This window comes from Trachurus trachurus (assembly GCF_905171665.1).
Source record: "Trachurus trachurus genome assembly, chromosome: 3".
In the NCBI taxonomy this organism is placed as follows: domain Eukaryota; kingdom Metazoa; phylum Chordata; class Actinopteri; order Carangiformes; family Carangidae; genus Trachurus; species Trachurus trachurus.
This window is the reverse complement of record NC_139893.1, coordinates 3,048,052-3,070,076: the sequence shown is the minus strand read 5'-3', so window position 1 is coordinate 3,070,076 and position 22,025 is coordinate 3,048,052. Positions and strand designations below refer to the sequence as shown.

At 41.3% G+C, this 22,025-nt stretch overlaps 1 protein-coding gene across 1 annotated transcript in view; it reads left to right on the top strand.

Annotated features, from left to right (window-relative positions):
* The window catches only part of scml2 (Scm polycomb group protein like 2), a 43,453-nt gene that overhangs the window by 12,375 nt on the left and 9,053 nt on the right, over positions 1-22,025 (top strand). Inside the window, exons 6-7 of the mRNA XM_083996980.1 lie at positions 17,617-17,942; positions 21,497-21,626. Coding sequence (XP_083853106.1) covers positions 17,617-17,942; positions 21,497-21,626 — 456 coding nt within the window. The remainder of the gene's footprint in view (positions 1-17,616; positions 17,943-21,496; positions 21,627-22,025) is intronic.

Genomic DNA, 22,025 nt, shown 5'->3' with positions numbered 1-22,025 from the left:
TTTATTTTGAACATTTTTTACGAGAAATTTTACCACTTCTTCCTAGAAATGTTTAAATGTTTTTGGAGAAATTGGACCACTTTTTTCCAGAAATTTCTCTATAATATTTCCAAAAATTCACGCCATTGGCCGTAATTTAAAAGTATAAAAAAGTAATGTTCTTCAGTCTCAGAACAAATATTTGTGTATTTGTGGTGTTTACTTCTAAATTTGGTCCAATGGGGGTCCGTGGTCTAATCTGTGTCAATTTAGGGTCCTTGATGTACAAAAGGTTGAGAACCACTGCTCTACACTATATGAGTTCAGTGGTGTCTCTAAGGATTCCAGTCATGTACCAGAGATATTTGATTGTTTTCTGAGTGTTTGTTGTGGTTGAAAGAATTGCCCCCATGGGTTAGCGTTGTGGCTATCCCTAGCGCCGAGTAGCCACGGTAACTCTGGTTTGCCTGCATCAATTTTAGTCGTGTTTTTTGCTCCAACCAACACTGGCTGACCATCAGGACAACGATTTAGGGGTCAAAAATGACCGGAATTCTCCTTTAACATCCCATAATGATGGGAACAGGGTGTTACTGCTGACTGAGGCTGAGCTTCATCTAACCTTCAGACTGCGGTCGATCAGTTTGACAGGTTGATCAGAAGTTACTGGATCAATATGAAGCTGGTTTATTGTTACAAAGACTCTGTGCAGTGTTCAGCGTTCACCACCAGGGGGCAGCACAGAGTCTCCACCATCATCATCATCATCATCATTTTTTAGATTTTATTTATTTGCACAGTTAGATTAAGTTCAATAAAAATGACACAAGTAAAAGTAACAATTTAACAATTTAAAGTGCAGGAAGAGGCGAAAACTCAAGGAGCTTATCAGATGCCTCCACCTATAATTAACAATAAAATATAATATCATACTAAAGAAAACAAAATATACAAATGAGCAATCACAAAATATATAGATGATAGAAATAAATGAACATTTACAAGGAAATTACACAAAAAGAATAATGATCGAAATACATATGAATAACAATAAAGAGTACAATTTTTAAAAATTAAGAAACAAAGAAACAAAAAATTATTTCAAGAAGATAAAATATGTGTCATGTCAGAACATCCATTACTTATGCCAGAGCAGTTCCATTTACAAAACAAAAATTAAATCATGCAGGTTTACCGCTGTCAGTCAGTCACAGTGAATCCTCTCCTTCATCTTTATTATTATATATTCAGGATGTTACATCAGTGAGCAATAATTTAGAGTTTTATTCTACAACGGGATCATTATCAAAGGTAAATGTGATTTATTCTTGTTAGACAAAGTGTACGGTCTTTAACTTTAACTTTATTGATCAGTCCCTTCCAAACATTTCACTGTGAAACTTATATTAAACCATAAATTAAATTTATATTAAACCATAATTTTTCCAACTTTCTGTAAATCTGTGTCTGGAGATAAATAATTAACATTATAAAACATAAAGATTCATATTTTCAGTTGAAGTAACTTGTAGCTGTTAAATCATCATTTCTTTCTTTCTTTTTTCTACCCCATTCTATCTCTATCTATCTACCTCTTTCTATCACCCCCTTTCTCTGTCTCTTTTTTCTCTGTCTTCTTTCTTTCTTCTACCCCTTTCTCTGTATTTTTACTTCCTTCCTTCTTTCGTTCTTTCTACCACCTTTCTCTTTCTTTCTTTCTTTCTTTCTTTCTTTCTTTCTTTCTTTCTTTCTTTCTTTCTTTCTTTCTTTCTTCCTCTTTCTATCATACCCCTCTGTCTCTTTTCTCTTTCTTTCTTTCTTTCTTTCTTTCTTTCTTTCTTTCTTTCTTTCTTTCTTTCTTTCTTTCTTCTACCCCTTTTCTCTGTCTTTTTTACTTCTCTCTTTCTTTATTTCTACCCCTCTCTCTTTGTCTTTTTCTTTCTTTCTTTCTTTCTTTCTTTCTTTCTTTCTTTCTTTCTTTCTTTCTTTCTTTCTTTCTTTCTTTCTCTCCCTGGCTTTTTACTTCTTTCTTTCTACCCCCCTCTATCTCTATCTATCTACCACTTTCTATCTATCATCCCCCTCTCTGTCTTCACACAGATGTTTGTGTGTGTGCGTATGTGTGTGTGTACCATAATTTTTCCAACTTTGTGTGCAACAGTGTAAATCTGTGTCTGGAGATAAATATTTAACATTATAAAACATAAAGATTCATATTTTCAGTTGAAGTTAAATCATCACAGAACAATATTTACATCTGAGATGATGTATAAATAAAGAAAACCTAACTTATACAACATTACAACATTTAATGCACTAATTGATGATATGATAATGATCATTATACAACAAGTAGTTCCGACCAAGCAATCTGATTGGTCATTATACAACAAGTAGTTCCGACCAAGCAATCTGATTGGTCAATAAGACATTTAGAACGTGCTCAAATCAGCATTACAGCACGGCTGACTCATCACTGAAAATATTACTTCGCCATGTCATGTTGTTTACACATCTCCATGGCAACATAGATTTTTCCCATAGATTTTTCCCCTTTTATTTAAAAAAATGTATTACTCCTGTAGGTTGTTCCTGACAGCTGCAAAAGTCACATTTATAGAACAATTATGTTATTTTATTTTTTGTTAATATATTGTAAACTTCCCCATTACAGCCGAGAGGATTTTCTCCCTCCCATGTGTGTAACGTTACAAAGTCGGAGAGACACGAGTTGTGATCGCGGTGAATATGTTTTTTTAAAACATGTCCTGGAGCTGAATATTTCATTGGATAAAACGGAGGTGATTACCTGTTAGTTTCTCTCTCTCCCTCTCTCTTGCTTGCGCCTTTTGGGCTTTTAAATAATCTGGAGTAATCGTTTGGCTTTCTCTATCAGCTGTGTCGGCGACACGGCGCTATAACTTCATTTACATGCTGAGTTTGCGGTTGTAGAAGCTACATCTGTGAAAGGAAAAGAACGGCATCTTTGTTATAACTTGGGCGAGTTTGTGCAGTGTTGATTTAGTTCGGGGAAAGTCCGAGACCGCGTTAAAACATGAACGTCAGCTCAGAGTTCACTCATCTGGGACTAGAAAATCATTTCTGTTGCTAGGTCGTTACTAAGGTTCGGACTATTTGCTGTAGAGGTGAACTAGGTTCCATTACACATAGGAGTCTACTGACGTGACTGATTGTGTTTCAGTTATTAGTCAGACCCCATTTATTTCCATGGAAACGGGAAGCACACTCGCAAAAAACTTTAAATTTTGAGAGCAAAACGTCCATCAACATGAATATTTATTTAATTATACGCTTTATTTTGTTGGTAATTGTTGTATAATCGCAATACAACAATTACTATTGTTGTATTGCGCAAGCGCCTCGGTCCTGACCGCATCATCGTCGTGCTCAAATGACGTTAAAGCACACCCTCGAGGGTAATATTGCTTAAAGGGACAACGAGGAGTTTTGGAAAAGCGAAGCGTTTTCACACTACATTTATGAGCCTCCGCGCGCACCGTACATTTCTTTGACCGGGCGCAAGACGGACTCATCTTTTCATTCATCAATAATTAAAGTCAGAGGTTCAAAGAGGTTCACATACCACCGTAGTTCCGACCATAAACGGCGATGCGGCTGCGTTATTCTCATGATTCGCAACGAAGGAAACGCTGGTCGGCTCGACCAGCATCTCCGCCACCACTAATAATAACAAAATAACGATAGAGACAGAACGATATATTTATCGAAAATGGGCCCATTAACAAGTGTGGGTAGCGGAGATTCATCCACATTAACGTGAGACTTTTTTATAACCGAATAGAAACTCCTCGTTGTCCCTTTAAATAATACTATATAATTTTAAATCTTACAGAAGGAAGTTAATTTATGAAGTAATGATGAGGTGTTTGTTCTTTTATCCTTATGATAAAGTTTATTTATAGCAGAGCAGTCTGTGACATTGATTAAGTGAAAATTGATTTGATCTTTTATTCATTCATTTATTATTAATAAATCGGCTGGAGAAATAGAAGAAATGAATTTATTGAACATTAACTTTAGATAAAACAAGAAGAGCTGTGTGATCGTTGTCGTGACCTTTGACCTTCAGCTCTGATTCCAGATCTGGTTCTTGTTCTTGTTGTGTTTTTGCAGCTGAACGTGACCTCGGGCTGTTTGTTTTCTCTGCAGTAGTTTGTAGTTTTTCTTGGCTCCGTTTTTGAAGGAAAAACAACAAGCGCTGATTTTTTACATATGAACAGTCACAGAGCAACGCGTCTGAAAAACTGTTAAAGGTGTACAGAAATGGCCGTTTGTCCTGTTTGTCGCGCCGAGTTGTCACGAGCTGCAACACGAGTTTACCCGAGTGAGGAAAACGAATTTGATTGGTCGTTATCGAGCGGGCGGGATATTCAAAGCTTGGGGCGAGACCGAGCTCCCTGTGTGTGTGCGTGTCTCAGACGTTTGAATGACGGATGACGGATCCAATATCAGTGGCTGGTGAATCGTGTACAGGCTGACGTATAATCCGTGCGCCTGCATTATCCAATGCGAAAAAAAAAATACACACTTTCATCCCGGATTTACTCAAAAATAGAATTTTGCACAAAGTTTGGTCTACATCGTCTGAAAGATGGGTTATCACATTAATTTTATGACCCAAAGTGGGCTCAAATTCAATTTTCTTTTCTGTACACCTTTAAAAACTGAGATTTAATGAGTTTCATTTTTCTTTTTGAAGGAATAAATGTGACCTGCTGTCCTCACATGTTTTTATAATGTAATGTCAAATAGTTTTTTTTATTGAAAATTTGATTTTAAAATTTCTAGATATGAGGAAAAATAATGGAAAGCATAACTTTACTTTTTAAAATGTTATAACTGTATAAAAACCTCGGATTATTGTTAGTTTATTAATATATTATAAATTATTATTCTCCACAATTAATAATAATGATTCGCATTCACTTTTAATTCTGTCAAACACAATGTTCACTTCTACCGTTTTGTACGAACCAAAATTAAACAAACATTTTATAATATATAATTTGATTTATTAACTTAATAATTAAGAGATTTTGGCTGTTACCTGCACCTCCACCTGTAGATGGCGCTCTAACCTCCACACAGACATGAAGAGCTGCAGTTAATGAATGAATCCAGCATCCTGCAGCAGTTTAAATGTTTTTTATTAATAGTTAAATTATGAATATTATAAATAATATCTGCTCAGTGTGTCTGCTCCTCTTCCTCCTGTGTGTTTGTTTTCACTGCAACTCATTTTTCCTGGGACCTTGAACGTCTCTCAGACCAAACACACTCCCTGTGTGTGTGTGTGTGCGTGTAAATGGGAGCTTTAATAGATATTGTTAAAGTGTGCAGGCAGAGCTGAACTATTAATTATCAATCAGGATGTAATTATAGGTAATGAGGCTGCAGTGTGTGTGTGTGTGTGTGTGTGTGTGTGTGTGTGTGTGTGTGTGTGTGTGTGTGTGTGTGTGTGTGTGTGTGTGTGTGTGTGTGTGTGTGTGTGTGTGTGTGTGTGTGTGTGTGTGTGTGTGTGTGTGTGTGTGTGTGTGTGCGTTCTGCTTTGTTTAGTTTCCTCAGACGTTCTCCATCCATCAACATCACCGTGACGAATGTGCGGAGTCGGTGTTTTGTTCCGTCCGACAGTTTCCTCCGTCCGCACGGTCGAGGTTCAACGCCGGGCTTTAAAGTTCCCAGAGCAACAGGCCCGATTAATCAGTGTGTGTGTGTGTGTGTGTGTGTGTGTGTGTGTGTGTGTGTGTGTGTGTGTGTTTGATGGATGGCTGTAGAGTTACACGTGTGTCGGAGCATGTTCTCCATCCTCAGGCGCTCAAACAGACACGTTGAGTCTCCGTCCGGCGTCCGAGGCCACGTCGACACATCGCAGGGTTTTTACAAAAACTCTTAAAGGACAATTCCGGGCAAATTCAAGTCAAGTCAAAGTCAAAATCATTTATTAGTCTCCTGTAGGAGAAATTTCTCTCGGACAGAGAGCAGTGCTGCTTCACAACAAGGACAAAAACAGTACAAGAGAAAAGCAGCAGGGAAGTACTAAAAACATACAGTAAAATCATTAAAGTGCAATATGCCTCAGAAAGTACTAGTGGCAGATGTATGGACACGCAAACATTTATACATATCATCACACAGGCTGCTCATTCATAAATTAAATGGACAGAGGGATGAACGAGTTTTTGAGGCGATTGTGCCTGCACAGGGGAACTCGGTATCTTCTACTTGGGGGTGTATTTTGACTTGCTTGAAGTGTACATTTTTTTCCACAGACAGCGTCAGATGGCGACTTAAACATGAGCCGAGAAGTTTATTTACTTCAAGCAAGTCAAGAGTTGATATTCCTGTGTTTTTGACACAAACGGGAGCTTCCCACTGCACCTGAACACACCGCGCACGGCAACTTGGGTCTCGACTCCGCCAGTCTTTGAATTAGATCTAGTTTTACAAACATGTCGGCTTGTTGAAGTAAATAAACTTCTGGGTGCATGTTTGAGTCTCCATCTGACGCTGTCTGTGGCTTTGAGGGATGGAAACAGCCTAAGCAGCAGAACTTCAATCTGCTCCCATTCATTGCTGCCGTGGTGACGCGGGGACAGACACAACTACCGCAACACAGGAGACATTAAACTGAACATCTTCAGATTCCTTATTTTACACCTAAAATATTAGGAAAATAAATACAGCCCCGAGGTGAATTTGCCTGGAATTGTCCTTTAAGTTTTCAGTGAAAACATCGTTCACACCAGATCGTTTTCAAGAAACTTCAACATAAACTCACTGCTAAGACAAAGGACAAACTGCCATTTCTGAACACCTTTAATGTTGCAGAGAGTAAAACAACATGTTGTCTTATTGTTGCACATGAACAGTAGAGTCAGAGATGGACAGAGTACTCCACCCCAGTACTTGAGTAAGAGTACAAATACTACTGGTCAAAATTTACTCTGTTACAAGTAAAAGTAGCTCAGTCGACATGTTACTCCAGTAAGAGTAAAAAAGTACTTGCTTTTAAAGGTACTTAAGTATCCAAAAGTACATGCTTTTAAATTTACATTAAGTAAAAGTAAGAGTAAGAGTAAATTTCTTATTTTTCACATCAATGAATTACTATATTTTTTTCTAAATGAATGTAAGGAGCTTTTAACTCTTGTTTGTGAGAATGAACTCTTTGAAACCACCTGCACTGATGTGCTGCTTTTAGGGGTTAGGGTTTCCTTCTTTGACAAACACAGCTTGTGTCCAATAGGATTTTAGAAAAAAAAAAGAGCAGACCTGAAAGTAACGAGTACTTTTCAGCCTTTCCAGAAATTACAGTAACTTGAGTAAAAGTACAAATATTTGTCTTGGAAATGTATTCAAGTAAGAGTAATAAGTACCAAAGAAATCTAATATTCAAGTAAATGTACTCCGTTACTGTCCACCACTGAGTAGAGTGAGAGGGTTTGTTGTTCATGTTGTTCATGTTGTTCAGTTCAGTGTTTTGTCTTTGCCGTCATCATTGTGGCAGGAAAAAGCTGATTAAAAAAAACCTGTTTAGTCCCGTGTGAGTTTACATGAATGTATATTACTGGATTAGTGGATTACTGGGGGAGTCGGTCCTCATCCACCATCTATCTATCTATCTATCTATCTATCTATCTATCTATCTATCTATCTATCTATCTATCTATCTATCTATCTATCTATCTATCTATCTATCTATCTATCTATCTATCTATCTATCTATCTATCTATCTATCTCTTTCTTTCTTTCTTTCTTTCTACCCCCTTTCTCTGTCTTTTACTTATTTCTTTCTTTCTTTTTTCTACCCCTCTCTATCTCTATCTGTCTATCTCTTTCTATCACCCCCCTCTCTCTGTCTCTTTTTTCTCTCTTTTTCTTCTTTCTTTCTTCTACCCCTTTCTCTGTCGTCTTTCTTTCTTTCTTTCTTTCTTTCTTTCTTTCTTTCTTTCTTTCTTTCTTTCTTTCTTTCTTTCTACCACCTTTCTCTGTCTTTTCTTTCTTTCTTTCTTTCTTTCTTTCTTTCTTTCTTTCAGTCTACCCCTCTCTATCTCTTTCTATCATACCCCTCTGTCTCTTTCTTTCTTTCTTTCTTTCTTTCTTTCTTTCTTTCTTTCTTTCTTTCTTTCTTTCTTTCTTTCTTTCTTTCTTTCTTCTACCCCCTTTCTCTGTCTTTTTTACTTCTCTCTTTCTTTATTTCTACCCCTCTCTCTTTGTCTTTTTCTTTCAATCTCTCTCTGGTTTTTTACTTCTTTCTTTCTACCCCCCTCTATCTCTATCTACCAACCACTTTCTATCTATCACCCCCCTCTCTGTCTTCACACAGATGTTTGTGTGTGTGTGCGTATGTGTGTGTGGTTTGGTCGAGGTGTTAACGAGCTGATAATTAGAGAGAAAAAGAGACTCTGTAATTATTACTACGTTTAATATTTCTAACGTCCTGTTGTGACCTCGCTGTACGGCGGTTTTGTAACGAGATCAGTCGACTAATTATTATTTCTCCTTTTTGTTCAGTTCAGTAAATACGAGAATGTGTTTTTTTCCTCTTTATTTCTTGTGTCTTTGTTGAACTGGGTCAAGATGCAGGATTATGATGCTGTGTGAATAATGCATGAAGAAACGCAGACACAGACGCTGGCTGGATGGTAAAGGCAGAATAATTAGACTTTTGGTTTGTGCTGATATTCTGCAGGTTAGAAAGATCTATCTATCTATCTATCTATCTATCTATCTATCTATCTATCTATCTATCTATCTATCTATCTATCTATCTATCTATCTATCTATCTATCTATCTATCTATCTATCTATCTATCTATCTATCTATCTATCTCTTTCTACCCCCTTTCTCTGTCTTTTACTTATTTCTTTCTTTCTTTTTTCTACCCCATTCTATCTCTATCTACGTATCTACCTCTTTCTATCACCCCCTCTCTCTGTCTCTTTTTTCTCTCTTTTTCTTCTTTCTTTCTTCTAACCCCTTTCTTTCTTTCTTTCTTTCTTTCTTTCTTTCTTTCTTTCTTTCTTTCTTTCTTTCTACCACCTTTCCCTTTTTCTTTCTTTCTTTCTTTCTTTCTTTCTTTCTTTCTGTCTTTCTGTCTATCTGGAATAATATCTATAATAATTAGACTTTTGGTTTGTGCTGATATTCTGCAGGTTAGAAAGACGTTTCATTCTCTTTATGTTTGACTCATGTCGACAGAAACCAATAAGTCTTTAGTCTGTAGTCGTGTGTTTGGACAGAAATACTAAAGTCTGGCTGTTGTTTCTTATTCTCTGTGACGCTGCACTCGTTTATATCAGACTTTTATTTTTGTGTTTTTTTTTTTCCTGTTTCTTTAAATTGTCTTTGACTTTTTTTCTTTCTTTCTTTTTTTTCCCCCGTCGTTGTGGAGGAAAAGTTGCTGCTCCGCTCCTTGTTCCCCGACCATCTCTCATCAGGGAATGTCTGAATAGGCTAAGGTTACACCGAGGGAGGGGTGTGTGTGTGTGTGTGTGTGTGTGTGTGTGTGTGTGTGTGTGTGTGTGTGTGTGTGTGTGTGTGTGTGTGTGTGTGTGTGTGTGTGTGTGTGTGTGTGTGTGTGTGTGTGTGTGTGTGTGTGTGTGTGTGTGTAGTTGTACAGCTATACATGTGAGGACCAGTTTGAGTTTTAAACCATCAGAGTGAGGACATTTCGGCCGGTTCTCTCTTTCTCAGACTCCTTCCCAGGGCTGTTTGAGGGTTAAGACTTGGTTAAGTTTAGGCATTTGTTTTGGATGGTACATTATGTCAATGAGTGTCCTCACTGCAAAAACTCAAAATCTTTCCAAGAATATTTGTCTTATTTCTTGTCAAAATATCTCATTTCTAGTCAGAACTAATCTCTTTCCACTTAAAATAAGACTCATCACCTAAAAATGTACTTGTTTTTAGACCATTTTCACTTCGCCAGTGATAGCAAGTTTTTTGTGCTTGTAATAAGGAAGAAAAACTTGCTCCACTATCAGATTTTTCTACTTATTTCAAGTGAAAATCTGCTTGAAAGAAGTAAAAAGTGTCTAAAAACAAGCTACTTTTCATGTGATGAGTCTTATTTTAAGTACAATGAGATTTTTAGAGTTTTGACTAGAAATAAGACAAATGTTCTTGGTAAGATATTTGAGTTTTTGCAGTGCAGCACAAAGATGGCCATCCAAACATGTGTGTGTGTGTCTGTTTGGAGAGAGAAAGCACCAACTCTGAGAGTTTGAACCTTTTCACCCGTTCCAATCAGGACCCTTCTGATCCAGTTTAACCTTTTACCCCTCCCCCCTCTTCCTCCCCTCCTCCTCCTCCTCCCCCCTTCCTCCCCCGGGGCCTGGCTGGTGACTGATGTCAGACTGTCGATATGGCCGACAGATAACACGAATAAAGGCCTCAGTCTCCTCCTCCTCCTCCTCCTCACCCACTCTTCTCTCCCCCTCCCCCCCTCCCCTCCCTCTATGCAAATCTAAACACACCCTCCTCCTCCCCCTTCCTCCCCCTCCTCCCCCTCCTCCTGCTGCTGCTCATTCATTGGGAGGGAAGCAGCATTAACAGCAGCAGCAGCAGCAGCAGCAGCAGCAGCGTGCGGCTTTGTTGTTGTGGACCTGGGGGAAAAGAAAAGAGGACGAGACGGAGAGAAAGCAGCTGATAGAGAGAGAGGGAGAGAGAAAGAGAGAAAGGGAGAGGGAGAGAGAAGGAGAGAGAGAGAACGGACGGAGGAGGACGAGTGTTTTGGGGTTTTTTTCTCTCTTTTTTTCCTTTTTTTTCGTAGAGGAAGTGAAGTGAAGAAAAGGAAAAGAGACGTGGACGGAGAGGAAGCTGCTGAACTCAGGGACTAGTGTTGTTACAAACTGGAGTACTACTACTATTACTACTAGTAGTACTACAACCAGTACTACAACCAGTACTACTACTACTACCACTACTACTAGTCCTACTGCTGCTATCAGTCCTGTTGCTGCCTGGACAGCAGCGGTGAAGTTCTGCTTTCTGTTGGAGGGGGTTTCCTTTCCTTCCTGGTGAGTCAGATGTGTTTACAAAGTTCTTTATTAGAGAGAAAACCGACGTGTTGCTGGTCTCAGGTCAGAGTTTTATACAGATGTTTCTACACACACAGAGAGAGGTTTCTAAATGAAGTTCATTTTTATTTTCCCTCCATGTTTCTTTCCTTCAGAGGTTTTCCCAGGATGAACGGTTTGTGAAGCGTCCGCCCGGTGGTTTGAATCAGAGTTTCTGGTTCTGATTGGAGGATTTTGAATAATTCAGTTCAGTTCAGTTTAGTTTTTATTTCATCGTCCTGGTGAAAACGGGAAGTGAAGGAGAAACTAGTGTGTGTGTGTGTGTGTGTGTGAGGGATTGAAGCTGCAGTTTCACACACTTTCCTTTGTCTTTTAAAACCAAACCCACCAGAGCTTCAGGAGAGAATCAGAATCTGAGGATTTCTAATATTTTCACAGATTTAGTTTTGTGTTTTTTTGCAGCTGAACGTCCTCGTCACCGCGTTGCAGCCTGAGAGTTTGTGTGAAAGAACATTGTTGTTGTTGCGGTTACACACTGTGGGCTCAGATATTTACGTTAACTTCCTCTGCCGTTGATGCACACACACACACACACACACACACACTCTTACACCCACACACACCTAAATCTGCACTTCACTCATGCAGCCACAAATTCACTCAAAAGAACTTCCTGTGTGTGTGTGAACAGAGAGTTTCCACTCAGAGCGCCGGGCGAGGAGAAACGTGAGAGTGTGTGTGTGTGTGTGTGTGTGTGTGTGTGTGGGTGTGTGTGTGTGCATATGGAGAGAAGGGGGGGGTGTAATTAGATGAGAGGCAACTCTATGCTGCCCCTCCCCCCAAGCCCCCCAGACAGCAGACACACACACACACACACACACGGTGTCCCGGGGCGGCAGCTCTCAGGTCAGTCTGGAGGTGAATCGTCCTGATCGGCTCCATGTGTCTTTGTGTCTTTGCAGCAGAAAAAGAGTTTTACTTTGGTTTCTTTTGATTTGTTTTTTATCTTAATAGTTTTTGTATGTTTCATGTTTTTAATCCATTTTCCACAAATGGAAACATGTTGTAACTAAGTCACTGTGGTTTTGTTGTTTTGAGCAGAAAGCCCAGATTGAATCTGCTGCTTTTCTCTGTTTCATGTGGATTTAAAGTGAATGTGAAGTTTTTATATGAAGCTGCAGATTAAGCGTTAGACGCCAGAACACAAACATCCAAGAAAGCCGGTGGCAGAAGTTGTTGTTGTAGCGTTACGGTGTTATTGTCTGCCTCTGGAAATCACTCTGACCACAAGGGATGGCGTGCACCTTATCTGCACATTACGTACGAGATGAACAAAGCTGTATGATTAACCATCTCGCTGTTGTTACGGGTCGGTACAGAACGGTACGCTTATTTCAGCGTTTCCACTACCATGGAACCGTACTGGTCCCATGGTACCCGTTACCATTTTTGTAACCCTTCTGGTTGGGGTACCTAGCACACAGGACCGGTTCCCTTGGGGAGGAGCCACAGCACTGCCAGCTGGTGATTGGTCGAGCATATGGCGTCATCGTGCAGCGCGACGGATATCTGAAGCACAACAACACAGAAAAAGTCATCTGTAGCGTTGTTAAAACGTCACTTTATTAATTTTTTGTGTTTTTTCATGCGAGAAAGTCACAGTTTAGAGTCCTAATCTATGGTCAGTTTATCCAACTGACGTCTGTTTGGAAGTTCTCTCCGAGGTTTTGGGAGAAGTGCAGAGCTAGCTGGGAGCAGCTACCTGGGAGTAGCCACCGGGAGCTAACGTTAGCTCGCTGCTCGGCTCATCTCAGAGGCAGCAGCCGGCCGGCTGAGGGGATCGACCGGTCACCCAGATGTCGTCACGCCGGTGGAGAAAGGAGCAGATTAATTAATGGTCTCATTGATTAGTTTGTGTAAATGAAAAGTGAAGCTTCAGGTGTGTGCTGGTCAGAGGAGCAGAGAATGGGTTCAACCGGACCGCGAGCCAGTACCTGAACCGTACCCGTACCGATCCGTACTGTGCCATACCGTACTGACAGTGGAAACAAGGCTTAATAGGTAAACTAGAAAAGGGGCCGCATTAACCTGCTGAAACGAGGCATATCGCCACCTGGTGTTGAGGAGGAGGAACACGTTCCCTCAGTTATTAGATTTTCTCAGTTGCATGTGAACTGGGACAAGGACAGAAGTCAGATTAGACGCCAAAATCTAATTTTGAGCAGAGCTGGATGAAGCTGTGCATGTAAACGTAGTGACTGACTGTGGTTTTGTGTTTTGAGCAGAAAGCCCAGATTGAATCTGTTGGTTCTGCTGCTTTTCTCTGTTTCATGTGGATTTAAAGTGAATGTGAAGTTTTTATATGAAGCTGCAGATCAAACGATTGTAATGTGACATAAACTAGAGAGTAATGAGGATCATGGTGTGGGTCTGTTGCAGCGCTGAGGTCGTGCTGTTGTGTAACAGTGTAACAGTGTAAACTCCAGAGCTGCAGCAGGTGAAGAGCAGCAGGAAGTGGCTCCTGGTTCGGTCGTTACATCTTCATCCTCTTCCTCCTGCAGCTCAGTCGTTAAAGGGATAGTTCACCCAAAATTGAAATGTCACTCATTATCTCCTCCCCCTCATGTGGACTAAGGGCTGGGAGAAGTTTCAGAGTCCTCCGTGGCTTCTCTGAGTTACAGGGGGTCTCGGCGTAGCAGTGCATGTCCATATAACGGTTGAGAACGGATACCAACTGTCTTCGTAACAAAAAGACACACCAAAAAACATCCAAACACCTCCATGCTGCTCGTATGTAATGTCCGTCTTGTATTGAAGCCCCGAAATGCGAAATTGTCCCGTTCGTTGTTTTCAGTTCGTCCAAATTTGACGAACCGGGAAGAGGAGCTTCGAGAAGCTTCCGCTACAAAACAAGCTTGAAATATAGACTTATTTAATTTTTTCTCGGGACAATTTCGCATTTCAGGGCTTCAATACAAGAGGGACATTACATACGAGCAGCATGGAGGTATTTGGATGTTTTTTGGTGTGTCTTTTTGTTACGAAGACAGTTGGTATTCATTTGCAACCGTCATATGGACATGCACTGCTACGCCGAGACCCCCTGTAACTCAGAGAAGCCAATTTCAATTTTGGGTGAACTATCCCGTTAAGTCTGTGCAGCCAAACAGGCTTTAATTTAAACGCTTGTGGGGAAAGTTTCCATGGACACAACATTCTGTGTGTGTGTATGTGTGTGTGTGGAGGGGAAACAGTGTATAACATGATGCATGAGGCAGTGTGAATATTTCCATCTGATGAAACGGGTCAGAGACTAGAAACCTGAAGCTGCTGCAGCTTCGAGTCAAACCGGTGGATTTCCTCTGAACATTGAAGCTGATTAGTTTTCTTTAATAATAAATCTGTTGATGAACTAAAACACGAGACGGATCAGAGCGTTAAACTGCTGCACGGCCGTGGTTGTCACTTAAATGTGCACGGATTAGAGTTTCTCTTTACATCGTTGCTCAGATCAAAGTCGGCTGCAGACTCCAGGTGAATTAAAGCCGCTGCTTCTGATTGGTTCCCAGAGCGCAGGACCTTTGATGTGGAGTTAAACATCGTTGTCGTGGTCGTTGGATTCTCCCTCCACTGCAAAAACTCAAACATCTTACCAAGAATATTTGTCTTATTTCTAGTCAAAATGTCATTTCTAGTCAAAACAAATCTCATTCTACTTAAAATAAGACTCATCACATTAAAAGTAGCTTGTTTTTAAGACACTTTTTACTTCTTTCAAGCTGATTTTCACTTGAAATAAGTAGAAAAATCTGATAGTGGAGCAAGTTTTTCTTCCTTATTACAAACAGAAAAAAACTTGCTTTCACTGGTAGATTGTGATGAGTCTTATTTTAAGTGGAAAGACTTTAGTTTTGACTAGAAATGAGACATTTTGACAAGAAAAAGGACAAATAATCTTGAGTTTTTGCAGTGTCTCCTCTCCTGCTGGTGAGCGAATGAAACAAAACGCTGCTTCACCTGCAGCCGGTTCCCAGTGCAGCGGCTCCCGGGGGGGGGGGGGGGGGGGGGGGGGGGCTCCAGATCTGCTGTGGTGAAAGCTGAAGCCCTGTGAGACTCCCAGGCCTCTGTTCACTCCACACTCTGTTTGTGTTGAAATGGAAGATGCTTATCCAGGACCAAATCTGTTCTCATTCTCTCATTCTGTCTCGACTGTGATCGCATGTCCGAGTCCCGAGCAGCGGCCTCATGAAGACGGAGGCCGAGCCGAGTGGTGGCTTTGTGTCCTGGGTTTTTCTTGTTCTGCTGATCGCCTTTTTTACCACTTAATTCTCACTTTCCTTCTATTTTAAAGGGACAATGAGGAGTTTGTATTTGGTTCTAAAAGAGTCTCATATTAATGTGGATGAATCTAAGTTACCACTTGTTAATGGTCCATTTTAGATAAATCTATGGTTTTGTCTCCATCACTGGTGCTGTGGATGTTGTTGTGTATACCATTGTCTGTCTTGTGATGTATTGTCTCTCATTGTGCAGTCTGTGAAAACAAATTTCCCCATGGGGACAAATAAACTTAAAGTTAAAGCTATTATTATTTTGTTATTATTAGTGGTGGTGGAAATGCTGGTCGAGCCGACCAGCATTTCCTTACTTTAGGTTTCGTGGCGAGTCATGAGAATAACGCCGCCGAATCTCCGTTTATGGTGGGAACTACGACGGTATGTGATCGTCTTCCAACCTCTGACTTTAATTCTTGATGAATGAAAACATGAGTCTGTCTTGCACCGGTCAAAGAATTTCACGGTGCGGAGGCTCATAAATGTAGTGTGAAAACACTTCACTTTAACAAAACTCCTCGTTGTCCCTTTAATGGCTCAATTTTTTATATATTGTTTTGTCTTAATAGTTATTTTGTTATTATTATTAGTGGTGGAAACGCGTTTCTTTACTTTCGGTTACACGGACTCTGCCCGGTGAGTCATGAGAATAACGCTGCAGAATCGCTGTTTATGGTCGGAACTACGACGGTATCTGATTTGACTTTAATTCTTGATGAATGAAAACATTCTTCTCGCTTTCGTCCGTTTTGCCCTGGTCCGAGAATTTCACCGTGCGTGGGGAGGCTCAGGGGAAATGTAGTGTGGAAACACTTCGCTTTCTTCTTCCTTGAACGAATCTGTTCCCTCCCTCCATCGTTCTTTCCTTCCTTTTTCCCTCCCTTCCTTTCTTCCTTCCTACCTTCCCTTCATCCTTACTTCTTCCTTTTTGACCCAATTAACCCAATCTGTTCCCTCCCTCCTTCTATCTTACCTTCCTTTTCCCCTTCCTTCTTTCCTTCCATCTTTCCCTTCGTCCTTCCTTCCTTCCTTGACCCAGGAGGACAACAGAGGGTTAAACTCGTCTCCATAATCACCGTGTTGGTTGTTGGACGGTTTGATGAACTTGTCACAACTTGTGACTTCTGACTCTGACTCCAGTGAGGGGGCGGAGCTTCACACAAAAGGAGCTGTCAATCAGCAGATCAGAGACAAACCCTCCTCCTCCTCCTCCTCCTCCTCCTCCTCCCTCCTTAACGTCTTCATCGTTCCAGGCTAAAGTAGAAACGCTGCCTGTTGATTGGCCGTCGGCTTCGTCTGGAGGATTTATGAATGAGCTGATGCTTGTTTATGTTTTGTTCTGCAGGTTTTAGGAGTTGTTTATAGGGATGGGAATCTTTTACTATCTCACGATTAGATTTGATTCTGATTCTTGGGGCTACGATTCGATTCAAAATCCATTTTCGATTCAAAACGATTTGATTCCTAATGATTTCTGCTTCAGTCTGTCGGTGTGCAAAGGATCCTCATGATCTACTCCAGTCTGCTTTGCAAGACAGAATGACTAAAGTGTCTTTTTCACATTTCAGTTTCAGTTTAATTTATTTGACAAGGGACAATGTACATTAATAAAACATTGTAAAAAACAAATGTAAATGCACCTGAGTTAGCTAAAGAAGCTAGTTTTCATCGCCAGTTCCTCTGCCTGCTGATAAAAGGCAACCTTAAAAAAAAGCAACAATGAGGTAAAATACCAAAGACACATTAATAAATATACATTTGTAGGACAATACACACATTTGCGATAGCACCAAAATACCAAAGACACATTCAATTCACATTAATAAATATACATTTCTAAGGCCATAACACACGTTTGCGGTGGCACAAGGTAGTTAGTGCTCATAATATAATCAGTTCTTAGTGCTGCCATCATAGGGCATTTAGTTTTAAACATTTATCCATGCTTAGATGGAATTGTTGAAACTGTTGCATAAAAGCAGTATCACATATTGCTTAAGTAACAAAATTAAAAGTGCAGTTAAACATGCTGCTTTTTTAAATTCTAAGGAAATGGAGGCCGACAGCCAGCACATTTGTTTCATTTTTTTATTTTTTAAAACCGATTTTGGGACATTTTATATCGATTCTGAATTGTATTAAAGGAGAATTGCGATTCTTATGTGAATCGATTTTTTGGCACATCCCTATACATTGGTCCAATAATAACATATTCTTCATCTCTCTGTGTTTCCCCAGTCACCCTCCCCGGTGCGCTCCTCGCCCCCGTCTCCTCCTCCTCCGCCTGCCTCGCCACGCGTCGCTCCTCGGCCAACTCCTCCTGCTCCTCCATGCAGACCTCCTACCGGCTGCCCAACCCCCTGCCCCCCCTCCCCGTCCGCAAGGGCGTCCGAGGCCGCCGACCCAAGTCCCAGACCATCGCTCTGCTGAAGGCGGCGGCCGAGGCGGCTGCTGCAGCGGCGGCGGCGGCGGCGGTCAACGGAGCGTCGCAGAGTCCCGGCAGAACGAGCTCGGAGCCCCAACTGGCCCCCAGACTGCACAAGAAGAGGGGGCCCAAGCCCAAGGTGAGAGGCACTGAGCTGAGGTCAGAGGTCGATGGGTGGAGGGAGGTTATTCATCTACACGAAATGTTAATTTACAGGCCGTTAATTATCATAATGTCTAGAAATAGCCAAGAAATAACGATTGATTGCGACGACTTGGTGGAGAAACATTCTTGCATGAAAAGCATCTTCTGCCTTCATGAGAAACATGACATTACTATTATTATTAAACGGACCGTTGTTTCTTGACATTATGACGTAATTAACGACCTGTAAGTTTCAGTTCATTTATTTAAAGGTACATTGTGTAAGAATTACTCCCATCTAGCGGTGCGGTTGTAGATTGCAAGCAACTCAAGCCGTTTTGCCGAGTCGTTTGACCCGCGTCGACGCGGGTCGACTCGGCTCGGTGCGCCTTTCCCACTGCCACCAAAAGCCGATTGTTAGCGGGTTTAAACGGGTTTTTTGGCCAGTGGGAAAGGGGTATCAGTTGTATTTTTCATGCTGCATTCACGTGAAATTGGGCAGACGGCAGACGGACGACAGCCGCTGCATGTAACAGGATAAACAAGCCTCTATGTAAACAAGTGGTCCGTCAGCACGAGGCAAAACAATACACGTGACAATATGTTGTCATGGTGATGTGGTATTGTTTTACCGTCTTTCTCTGGACTTCTGTGACTAAAATGACATCTGGTTTGTTAGCGACGGCCGTCTGCCCGACTGCAGGTGAATGCAGCATCAGTGTAACGCTCCATTCCTCCTCACTGCGTTACCGCGGTGACTTTTCACAGACGCCACCTCCACCTGAGCCGACAGCTCCGGTGTCTCCGCTGAGTTTCCGTGGTTTCCTACCGTCACGCTGCCACTGAACGTAAAAACATGGAGACACCACATGGCAGCAGCACCGAGCTTACCCGCTCCATGGAGATATGAATGATATGAACGGCTCATTCAGAGCTGAAAGGAACACTTCACTTTGTTGATGGGGGGGGATTACTGATTAATGAAACACAGACTGAAGAACCAAATAATCGATTTTCGTCAATAGATAACAGGAGAAGTTACACAATGTCCCTTTAAGAAATGGGACAGAACATATTAATGGACATTTATAATCAGTTCAGTCCAGCTTTATTTATATCCCGAGGGAAATTGAATTTGCAGCAGGCATCACAAACACAATAGACAGAAGACAGCACCAAAAACATCAACATATGTATCACTAGCCACAACATACTGTAGTGCAGTAATACAAACAAAACAGTACAAATAATAAAAACATACTACTAACAATAAATTACTGTTAATAATAATAATGCATAATGCTCTCAGTGCATAGTAAAAATGTAAGCAGTCTACACAGTGCATTTAAGTGCATAGTGCTGCAAGAATTGAAAAAAAAAAAAGAAACACTTTAATACCTAAGTGCAGAGGCCTGAGAGTATAGGCAAGCCTAGGCTGTCTATGGCAACAGCACGCCGCGTTCTGGTCTTAAAGGCATCCTAAAACGGCGTCAAGAAGTGAGTGGTCAGGACAGTCAAGGATAAGTTTAGCGTTGGTCCATATTCGCTTGAGGTATACAGTATGTCCTGAAGCTGGGCTTAGTTGCCACTGTGGTGAGCCCAGATAGCCTGTTGTTGTTGGACAGGGTGAGGAATCCAAACCAGGCCACACAGCAATAAGTAAGAACAGACTCGATAAAACACTGGTAAAATAAAGTCATTAAAATGTTACAGACTTTGAATGGATTGAATTTTCTTAAAGCCCCAGTATGTAACTTATTTGGCTTTTTATTATCAAAAATCAAACATGTCTTTCATAAATACGTATTTGACTGAAGTGGAATCACAGCTGCATACAAGTGAAAGCTTTCTGGTTCCTTAGAATGAGTTGTTACAAGTCGTTACAAATACATAAGTGGGCGACGCACCGAACCGAGGCGGCCATGTTGCATCGTGACCGTAGGTAACCACGGAAACTCAGCGGAGCTGTGGGCTCGGCCTGTTAAAACTGTCACCACTGTGTAGTGTGAGGAAGGACGGAGGCACTGGTGTTGCATTCAGGTGCAGTCAGGCAGACGGCCGTCGGCAAACCAACCGGATGTCATTTTACTCCACCAGAGAAAGACGGTAAAACAATACCACATCACCATGACAACATATTGTCAGACCACTTGTTTACATAGACGCTTGTTTATCCTGTTACATGCAGCGTCTGTTGTCTGTCTGACGTCTGCCCCATTTCACGTGAATGCAACATCAAGAATACGTTCAGATATGCAACCGCACCGCTAGATGGGGGCAATAGGCTCTATGCCGAGGGTCACATGACCAAACCGGAAAACGGGTAACTCCACTTCCGCTGAGATTCTGACAAGCACAACGCGCGGTAAAAACAAATCAAACCCACTTCATTTTTCCACAATTTTGTTGTTGCTCTTCCCAGGATGGCACAACAACTTTTTTATTCACGATGCCTGCCCAATCTGAGCGTGTCCGACGTCCATCGAATCATATCTAAAGCTCCTACCACGAAAATGGACAAGCTTAATGTTAATAGTTGTGCTAATGCTAACTCTCGCTGTCTGTAACTTACTGCCAGGTTATAGACTACTTGTTCCCTGCAAATTCTCACGATTGATTACTGGCTGAGTTAATCTGTTTTTATGAGCCTGTCATCGGTTCACTGCTATTCCAACATGGAAATAAACATTAAGACTTCCACTGCTTATTTTCTTCATATGTAATGTAGCCTATAATGTAAAAAACATCTTGTGGACATGGTAAAAAGGTTAAAAGCTCTAAAAAATGCCTTCTCTATATTTCTGTATACTTTGCAATTACCAGTTTGAAAAAAAGATTACACAAAGGAATGAAATATGAAGTTTATTCAACAATGTCCATTGTTAACATAAAAAAAACATTTAATATACAACTTGTAACCTCCTTGTATGACGTCGGTCTGAAGGAAGTGCCGGCTGCAGACAGTGGTGCTCTTTTTTATTAATAAGTTTTTTCTTTTAATATTGTGAATCCACTTCTTTCTTTGGTCCACATAGGGCATTCAGGAACACAGCAAAAGCTGTGGTTGCTAGCACTTCACCTTCTTTTCCCTGTCTTTACTCGACATTTCAAACATAAAACATAAAAGCGATAAAAAACATTATACATTACATACAACATAAAAGAGACTATAACGTTATAACTACCTGTAGCAAAAGAACGCGTAGAAGTAGCTGGCTGTGGTCTGTTTGATTTGTTTTTACCGCGCGTTGTGCTTGTCAGAATCTAAGCGAAAGTGGAGTTACCCGGTTTCCGGTTTGGTCATGTGACCCTCGGCATAGAGCCTATTCTTACGTACTGGGGCTTTAAGAAGAACAGCCACTGCTGAACCTTTTTACATGCTGCATCTGTGTTTCAAAGCTCAAACATGTAAATATGAGTGAGATTATCTCCATGTGGCTGGTTTCCATCTCTCGTCCCATTGGCCGGTAGAGGTCAGGTGACAGGGAAGCTCAGCCAATAAGAGGAGGAGAGAGAACAACAGATAATAAATGTTTGTCTTTTGGCCAGAAGAAGCCCCGCGTGGTGCAGACCCTCGGCTCCTCCCCGGTTACGGCGTCGCCCCCGGAGACCAGACTGAGCTCCAGCCACGTCTCCGTGGACAGTAACCATAGCAACAGCTCCAGCGTCGTGTGCACAGGTGAGCTGATGTGATGTGACGTGATGGGATGTCGTGATGTTTGAGCATCGTCCAGTGATTCCTTCCTCTCTGCTGACGCTCTTCCTCCTCTTCCTCCTCATCTTCTCTTCCTCCTCTTTCTTCTTCTTCTTCTTCCTCTTCTTCTTCTTCTATCCTCCTCCTCCTCTTCTCTTCCTCCTCTTTCTTCTTCTATCCTCCTCCTTCTCCTCCTCCTCTTCTCTCCTTCTCTCCCTCTTCTTCTCTCCTCTTCCTCCTCCTCGTCCTCCTCTTCTTCTTTCCTTCTCCTTCTCTCCTCTTCCTCCTCCTCTTCTCTCCTCCACCTCCTCCTCTCTCCTCCCCCTCCTCCTCCTCTCTCCTCCCCCTCCTCTTCTCTCCTCCTCCTCTCTTCTCCTCTTCCCC